General features: G+C 54.2%; 2 protein-coding genes across 3 annotated transcripts; one reads left to right on the forward strand and one right to left on the reverse strand.

Moving 5' to 3' along the window:
• The first annotated feature begins 159 nt into the window (after positions 1-159).
• MSMP (microseminoprotein, prostate associated) lies at positions 160-3,819 on the forward strand. Its single transcript, XM_058694978.1, has 3 exons — positions 160-2,857; positions 3,084-3,192; positions 3,529-3,819. The coding sequence occupies exons 1-3, from the start codon at positions 2,728-2,730 to the stop codon at positions 3,707-3,709; spliced, it is 420 nt and encodes a 139-aa protein (XP_058550961.1). The 5' UTR covers positions 160-2,727; the 3' UTR covers positions 3,710-3,819.
• RGP1 (RGP1 homolog, RAB6A GEF complex partner 1) lies at positions 3,755-8,141 on the reverse strand. 2 transcript variants are annotated; one of them, XM_058694970.1, is made up of 9 exons: positions 7,710-8,141; positions 7,190-7,324; positions 6,669-6,805; positions 6,079-6,162; positions 5,825-5,974; positions 5,403-5,549; positions 5,071-5,198; positions 4,670-4,859; positions 3,755-4,160 (listed from the first exon to the last, which is right to left on the reverse strand). In XM_058694970.1, the coding sequence occupies exons 2-9, from the start codon at positions 7,303-7,305 to the stop codon at positions 3,937-3,939; spliced, it is 1,176 nt and encodes a 391-aa protein (XP_058550953.1). In that variant the 5' UTR covers positions 7,306-7,324; positions 7,710-8,141; the 3' UTR covers positions 3,755-3,936. The 2 variants fall into 2 exon arrangements, with proteins under 2 accessions (XP_058550953.1, XP_058550955.1); XM_058694972.1 differs by having other exon boundaries at positions 7,644-7,800.
• Between the last annotated feature and the right edge of the window lie 86 nt (positions 8,142-8,227).

An 8,227-nucleotide genomic window follows, 5' to 3' on the forward strand; every position in this document is an offset into this window, starting at 1 on the left:
GGCCGGCGGCCGGAATGCGCTCACTTCCTCGCCTCGCGCACCTGCCTGCTGGGCACTGCTGGAGCGCCGCCCGGCCGGGCCTCCGGCGGATGTTTTTTCTGTCCCCGCGCGCGCGCGCGCGCCAATCACCCCCTACTAGCCGCGCCCCCCCCTCCCCGCAACTGGCATTCCCAACGGCCGCGGCCCCAGGAATCAGAGTTGGGCCCTAACCACTGACCTCTTCTACACATAAGCATACACACAGCAACCACAAGCGTGGCCTCGGGGCCCAAGCAGCTATAGAGACGCACACAAGAACGTGCACACCAACAGGAATGCAAGTGGATTCAACCAACACCTCCCCGACACGCCCCCCTCCCCCAAATTCTGTGAGAAGGATCCCGACTCAGCCCCAGGCTTTCTTTCTAGAAAGAAGCCCCCTACTCCTGCCCATATGCCTACCTCATCTTCATTATAGGCGGCCCCCACTTCTGTCCCCATTACCTCACACACACACCAATCCCTACTGGGCCCCCTTTGCCTGCCGGCATCATCACCACCTTCAAGCTTCCTAGCTCCCCAGTCGTGTCTGCCCCCTACTGGGTCGGCTCCAGGTTGCAGGAGCAAAAGGCTTTCTGTGCCCCAGATTTCCAGGGTATCAGCAGGCCCCCCTTCCCCAGAAAGGTAGCAGCAGAGCTACTGACCACTGACAAGATTTCTGGGCCCTTGTGCTAGAAAGGACTCCTAATCCACCTGCTCCAGCCAAGAGAGCAGTCCAGGGTCATGATTCCCAGACACCAGCCTGCATCAAGGCACCCAGCCTCAACCATGAATTTTCTTTTTTCTCTTGGCACTCCTCTGAAATAGAAAAGGTATCAGACCTGACTAGGGTGAACATGTGGTACATATAGTTGGCATCTCTATCCACTTAAGCCATTTACTTGGAAGAGGACAGATAGGGAATCTGAGGTGGACAGACGAAGTTGTTTCTGAATGAAGAGGAGAGAGGCAGGGTGGCCCTCTAAAAAGGTCAGCCAGAAGTAGTTGTATCCGATCCACTGGGTGGCAGGGAATGAGACTCTTGCAGTAAAATGGACTGGAGACTTAGAAGGAAAAACAGAAGGTCAAAGTGGCCCTCCAGACAGGAAAGGAACAGCTAGAAAAAGGTCTTTGGAGTGTGGCAAAGTGAAAGAAAGGTGTCATTAGTACCAAAGAGATGGCTGGCATTAGAGTGGTCAAATAGGAGAACTTGAGAGTTCACATGAGCAGGGATGGGAAGAAATGGATCAAAATCCTAATGAGAAAAGCAGGGGTCCCAATGTTACCTGGAAGGATGAGAAAGTGACACCTTCTCCCAGGGCAGAAGTGAGGGTACTGACTGACCTAGGAAAAGTGGGTTTACCCCCAACACTTTTTTCTCAAACCAGAGGTAGTAAGGGTGACATGGAGCACGAATGCACAAAGGGCAGAAGTCTGTGATAGGAGATACCAGCCCCCGACAGAAGTCCTCAGCTGTGCAGAGCTGTTCAATACCATCCAAAGGAATGTCTCCCCATTTTATCTGAGCTTTCGCACCAACCACAGCAGCTACCATTTCCTGAGGCTCATGTGCCAGGGACAGTGCTAAAAGCATTACCCGCATCATCTCATTTAAAGCCTCACAACAACCCTGAGTTAGCATTACTATCCCAATTTAAAGATAAGGAAAAGGGCCTAGAGAGTTGAAGTAGCTTGCCCAAGGTCACACAGCTCTTAAGTGGAATCAGGATCTGAATCCAAGTAGTCTGACTCTATAACCTACAGTCTTAATCACCCATCTTGGGGTTCTCCAGAGCCTGCAGGAAACCCAAAAGAGGACATCGAGGACTCCTCAATTCTCGTTCTTAGAGGAAACAGGGGCACCTCTGTGAAACCGGAGTGACTCATACCAGTAGAGTATTTAGAGATGTCCCTCTTTAAAAGAACTGTCCCCAGATAAGGGAAGATCTTGCATGTGCCGTACGTTTGGGGGTACCGAGCAATGGAAAGCGCATCCCCGGTAGGCTTGTGCAAAAGAGACACCCACCTCCTCATCTCGGAGGAGCACCCACATCTCTAGCATACTTCAGGGAGACTCTGCCCTAGGGTCTGAGAGAAACATTCTCCACTCCAGGTGTCGGTTCGCTCTCCCGGAGCCTCTGGCTGTCGCACCCTACTGCAGCTCCTGGGTTTGGCTGGAGTGCAGGATTAGCCATCCCCAGGAAATGCCTCCCTCCGGTCCAGGCAAGGATCCCAGCACACACACCCCTGGTGTGTATGTGTGTGTTGGGGGTGGGGGGGAATGCTTCCTCCTCTCCAGGTCAGGGAAGAGATGTGGGGACCACCTGGGGGCCCTTACCCCTCCCACCTCCTTGCTGGGGAAGTGCCCAGTCAGTGCCCCTTCCATGGCCACCTCCCTCCCCCTCGCTGTGCCGGGGCATGAATCAGCTCTCACAGCTTGTTAAAGCTAGACCTCTTGTTTTCATGCCCTCACCTCAGGAAACAGAGTTACAGCTTTTCCAGCTCTGCTCAGCAGGGGGCCAGGGTCCTCACTTTATAAACATCCCAAGCCTGTGAGAGCAGAGGGCAAGGAGATGGTGTGAGACAGGAGCCCAGGGGAGAAAGACAGAAACTAAGACTCAAGGAGAAAAACAAAGAAAAGCCAAAGAGACAAGACCAGAGTAGTCTGAACAGAGGCCAAGAAGGGATCGAGAGGGCTGTGCTGCAGGAATGACCCTAATGATGCTCTGGTCTGGACAGGCGAAGGGAGTCCTGGGAAGCTGGGGGATCATCTGCTTGGTGATATCTCTGCTCCTCCAGCAGCCAGGAGTCCACAGCAAGTGCTACTTTCAAGCTCAAGGTAAAGCTGGGGGAGGTATTTGGAAAGGCCGAGGACAGAGGGAGTTGGGATGAGGGGGGCTTAGAGATGATCTTCTGTCAGAAAACCCAGACTCCCTCCAGCTCGGAAATTGGAGAGACTAAATATGGAGGTGATGTGTACTTACTTTCTCCCACTGCAGACCACAAGTGATTTTTGTCTGCCACTACCACTCCCACACACACTAACATCTCCTGTTCTTCCCTAGCCCCCTGCCACTATGAAGGGAAATATTTTACCCTGGGTGAGTCTTGGCTCCGCAAGGACTGTTTCCATTGTACCTGTCTGCATCCCGTCGGTGTGGGCTGCTGTGACACGTGAGTGACCACAGACTGCCAGGGTATAACCAGACTGTTGTGGTGGGAAAATGAACAGAATAGAGGTATGAGGCTGGCTGAACCTGAAGGTGCCAACAAGAGTGAGAGAAAGAGAGAAGCCTGCAGGCTACGAAGTGAGGGATGTAGGGGGCGGTCTGGACGGAAAATATTTCTGCTATGAAACGAAAAAATCCATATATGGCAGGCCAGGGCTTAGACACAGGGAACAAGAGGGCACTAAAGACATGGGAAGAATGCTGGCAGAGAAGGAAAGTAGGGCAGGGATAAAGGGGGCCTTCACCATGCTGACTCCTTTCCCATGCTTTGCTTCCCCAGGTCTCAGCATCCCATCGACTTCCCCGCGGGGTGTGAGGTACGTCAGGAGGCAGGAACCTGTCAATTCTCCCTGGTACAAAAATCTGACCCTCGGCTGCCCTGCAAAGGGGGAGGGCCTGACCCCGAATGGGGCTCAGCCAACACCCCTGCCCCTGGGGCCCCTGCTCCCCACTCCAACTAAACTCAACCGATCACCCTTCCGCTAACTGCCCACTGCTGCTGCCACTTCCAGGGAAACCACTAGCAGCTGCCAATTTATTCTGAATAAATAAATTAATGCTACAGCTAAAAGCCTGCCTCTCATTGTCCATGCCACTGGACCCAGGTGGGGAAAATGGGCCCTACTATAGAGTCCAGGTGCTGAGTTCTCAGTATCCTGAAGAAAGTCAGCGTCGTGGTGAGTCAGTTTCAGATGGTTATGGTGCTGGTGCTGGGGCCTGGGGCTGCATATGAGGCCAGGGTAGGGCTTGTGGGCAGCACCTTGATTGGAAGGTCCCAGCTGAAGGTGTCTACGGGCACTTGCTCAGGCCCTGTCCAGGTGACAGGCTCAGGCTGTTCCAAGGGAGGTAGGAGCACCAAACCTGGTTCTCGCGATGTTACAAATTCAAAATGCAATCTCCACTTCAGGGACACTGTGGAAAAAAACAGACAAAGGTGGGGAGGCATTAGAAGGCAGGAGTAAAAACCAACGCAGGATATGGTTAGTAAATGGAGGGAAAAAAAGTGGTATTCAGGAAGAAGAGAAGTCACAGGGCTAGGATCAGGGATTTCTCTAAAGAAATCCAGTGTTAACCAGAAACATGTCAACAGGATAGCAAGGTCAAGCATCTAATAATCTAAGTGTGGAACAGTCAAGACTTGGTAGATTAAAGTAAACACGCTGGGGAATCAGAGATCAGTGCATCATAGGGCCTCAGTGGGTAGGGGTAGTGAAGGACATCTGTAAAGCTCTTAAGAATTTAGAAGTTAGTGCATCTAGGAAACAGACTGAATGTCTGAGAAAGTGTTACATGTCGGAGGCTGGGTGTGGGTATGTCCAGGAGTTTGTTAGGAATCAGAACCCATTACACTCTACCTAAATACAGCATTTTACTCCCCCCCCCCCCCCCCCCCCCCCCGCCGATGATGGTCTGGGTCTCACCAATGGCTGTGCAGAAGCCTGGGGTGGAGCTGAGAGGGATGGGGAGGGAGAAGCTGGTTCTGGTTGTATGCAGGCAGGACTCCTGGTGCCGGGCATGAGTCACATGAGAGACAGAGGGGATACCCCCTGTCCTGCGGCGCCTCTGGTATTCAGGCTGTACACGTTCCTCAGTCTGTAAACTTACTGAAAACTGGGAGCAAGAAGAGAAGTGGTTGCTAGCAGGCACTTGAAAATAAGGACTCTAGGTGAGAAGCTTGAGCCCAATCTCAAGCTATTTTACCAAAAGGACCCTGGGTGACCACACTATTCACTTCTACATACCACCCCTCTTAATGTAGGCCCTTCCTCCTTCCTCCCTAGCCCTCCAGGCCCAGCACCCCAAAATCCCCTTTCCTTCTCACCTGCAAACAAGCTACAGTTCCTTCCCCTAAGTTTAAGGTCCCCACCACATCCTCGCCGAGTCTGTATACAGATTTGAAGATGCCAAATGTCCCAACTTTTCCTCGGCCATCACTGATATTGTATAGATCTGGGAAGAATGGGACACTATGAGCCTGGAGTCCACACTGGGGAGTACCAAGGGCTGGAAGCCAAAGGCCAAGGTGGGGTTTTTCTTTATAATGTGGGATGAGTATCAGTGAATCCTCAAGAAGCATATGGCAATTAGGAAAATCTGTCAGAGACAGTAATAATATGGGGGTATGGGGGAGGACAATTGTGAAAGGATTCTCACGGAGGCTGCGGCAGGATGTGGCAGCCATGAGACGCTCCCCAGCCAGCTCTGCTAGCCATGAATCCTTCTTCCCACCTTCATCCTCCTCCAAGAATGGACTAGATGGGGCTACAGCCTCATCCTGGGGAAACCGGATATCTTGAAGGCCTACAGAGAGAAGAGATGGAAAGGTAGTGCTAGGAGGGAATTAGACAGTAGAGGTTAGGGTTTCAGACTCCAACCTGTGATGGCTGAAGGTAAGGGGAGCCACATCCCAGGTACACATTTCAACCTAGTCTCCAGAAACCGCCCCCCACCCCCCAACTTGCACCTTTACTAAGACCAGGAAGCTTCCCTCCAGCCCCCCTCGCAGGCCCTCTACAGATCATTTCTGCTTTGGTGAGGCTCTTCCCCAGCCCTTCCCTCCGGGAATCCTTACTTACCTGTCAGCACAAGAACCCTCAGAGGGACCCTGAGTAAAGTGATGGGTGAGTTGACACGCTGGCAGCCAATGGTCAGTTTGTAGACATACTTGACTGACTGACCCCGAAAGGAGGGTGGTCCCTCTATGGGCAGCACTTCACTGTAGGAGTCTGGTTGGGAAGTAGTAGTCAGGCCAGCCAGAGGCAACCAGAGAAGTCCTCCCGCCAGGAGCCTTAGAAGGCAATCCAGGGGTGGGAAAGAGATAGGCACTCACATGATTTGGACTCTCCAGGATCTAGCCTCAGATCACAGAAAAGGATTTTTGGTGGAGTGGAAAGGATACACTGACCCCTCTCACCTGAAAGAGATAAGAAAGACTGCAATTTAATGACCCACTGTCTAGGGGCGCCTGGGTGGCTCAGTCGGTTAAGCATCCGACTTCGGCTCAGGTCATGATCTCGCGGTCCGTGAGTCTGAGCCCCGCATCGGGCTGTGTGCTGACCGCTCAGAGCCTGGAGCCTGTTTCAGATTCTGTGTCTCCCTCTCTCTCTGACCCTCCCCTGTTCATGCTCTGTCTCTCTGTCTCAAAAATAAACAAACGCTAAAAAAAAAAAATTAAAAAAAAATGACCCACTGTCTAGTACTAGGTGAAACTAGCACAGCAAGTGGGGGCAGCCCAAAGCAAGCTACCCTTATTTTCTTGTTGTAAGACAGAAACAGTCATATACCCCCAAAACAACAATTACATTCCCCAACATCCCCAATATGACAGAAACTATAAGGATCCACTAGAACAACTTAACAAATTCACTCTCAGGTGACAATGACTCCACCCCCTTCCAAAGGCAAATGCCCATCTTTAACCTCGGTGTGGTAGAAAGACAGTCTGGCTCTCAGGCTGGACGTCTGGCTGACTGGCGTCAGGGGGAGGTAGTGCTACTCGACTCTCACTGGCATGGAACTGGCAGTGGATTTGGGCACTGGCCCAGGCCAAAGCCTCACTATGGGAAGAAGAAAAGAAAGCATCAGAGGGGAGCTCCTGACCTCACAAATGCTCTCCCAAACTCCCCCCACCCCCCCACACCATCTGAGGAGACCAACATGGTGAAGTGGCTGTCTGTCTTAGGGATCGGGGAATCCTGAACCTCAAAGAGAATCCATTAAAAAGAAGTATACTGTGGGTAAAATGGAAATGGGGAAGGGGGGAAGGGAGGGTGGAGGGCTCTGTCAACCACACGTTCAGTTCAACAGCCCTTTCCTAAAATGAGAGCGCAATGAGCAAGAAGGTGGTGGTGTGCTACAGGACAATCTGAGCTCTGGCTTAGCACCATAGAAACCAGGCTTCCTCCCAGAAGAACCACCTCCTTCAGTATGTGCATCCCCACCTGGATGCAGAAGTGGCCGTGGGGGGTAGGGGGTTGGTGACTGTCACCACACACTCCAGCGCCTCCCCCGCCAGAAACACAGGACCTCGGCTCAGCTCTGCTACCACTTCAATCATGGCAGCTCCGGAATCAGATCTAAAAGGAAACAAGGGGGGGTCAGAGGTCAGTACCATGGCAGGGAGGGGCGTCTGCAGAGAACCTTGGGGCCAGGACAGAGGAGAACAGCGGCCACCAGCACGGTGTCTAAGTGAAGCGCCTGGCTTTGGGGTGCGGGAAAGTGGATGGCAAGTACGGGTGGCAGCTGACCCAGTAGGGGGAGGACGTCTCTCTGGGTTCCAGACCCCCGCCCCTCTCAGTACCGAGTTAGTCCCCCTACCTCCCGAACCCCCAAACCAGCCTCCCCAACCTCCCTCCAGGCTCCAGGTCCCAGCCCAACGCCACCACCGCCCGTCACCTCGTGCCTTTAGCCCGGGCACCTCACACGGTCGAATACCGGGTCTCGGCACACCGAGGCCCTCACCTGCCCGCCTTTCCACGACCGGGCCAAGTGCGTGGCGGCGTCCGCGGCAGAGGCGGGACTTCCCTTCAGCCCCCCTTCCCCACCGAGCGCCTTCCGACCGGAAACGCCCGGCTGATCGGACCGGAAGGGGCTCGGGTTGTCCCGCCGCCTTGGGTCACCTTCCCACAGGCTGGCACCCGGGCGCAGGCGCTGTCCCAGACGCCAACCGGCGGGACCCGGCGCCCTACCCAGGGCGGGGTGGGGCCTGGCGCCACGGCCCGGAGACGGGGCTCAGGCGGCCGCAAGCTCCCAGGCCGGTCCCGGGGGCGGTTCCTTGCGGGCTGGCCCCCGGGGCTCCTCCCCTTTCCGCGGGCTCAGTCGCCCTTTGGCTGGGCAAACTAATCACCGCGGCCCAATGACGACGAGACCCGATCCTTCCCTCCCAGGACCCAGAGAGACGACCGAGGGGGAGCCGGAGGCGGCTTTATTGCTGTCGCCGCCAACGCCGCTGCAGCAACAGCTCCCAGGCTCCACGGAAA

The sequence above is a fragment of the Neofelis nebulosa genome, chromosome 12 (genome assembly GCF_028018385.1).
Source record: "Neofelis nebulosa isolate mNeoNeb1 chromosome 12, mNeoNeb1.pri, whole genome shotgun sequence".
Classification (NCBI taxonomy): Eukaryota; Metazoa; Chordata; class Mammalia; order Carnivora; family Felidae; genus Neofelis; species Neofelis nebulosa.

Excerpts from the sequence above, each read along its gene's own strand:
- MSMP (XM_058694978.1), top strand. The coding sequence starts at position 2,728 with ATGACCCTAATGATGCTCTGGTCTGGACAGGCGAAGGGAGTCCTGGGA. Across the intron at positions 2,858-3,083 it reads GTGCTACTTTCAAGCTCAAG|CCCCCTGCCACTATGAAGGG; the intron begins GTAAAGCTGGGG and ends GTTCTTCCCTAG. Across the intron at positions 3,193-3,528 it reads GGTGTGGGCTGCTGTGACAC|GTCTCAGCATCCCATCGACT; the intron begins GTGAGTGACCAC and ends TTGCTTCCCCAG.
- RGP1 (XM_058694970.1), bottom strand. The coding sequence starts at position 7,305 with ATGATTGAAGTGGTAGCAGAGCTGAGCCGAGGTCCTGTGTTTCTGGCG. Across the intron at positions 6,163-6,668 it reads TGTCTTTCTACCACACCGAG|GTGAGAGGGGTCAGTGTATC; the intron begins GTTAAAGATGGG and ends TATCTCTTTCAG. Across the intron at positions 5,199-5,402 it reads CACATCCTGCCGCAGCCTCC|ATCTATACAATATCAGTGAT; the intron begins GTGAGAATCCTT and ends CATTCTTCCCAG.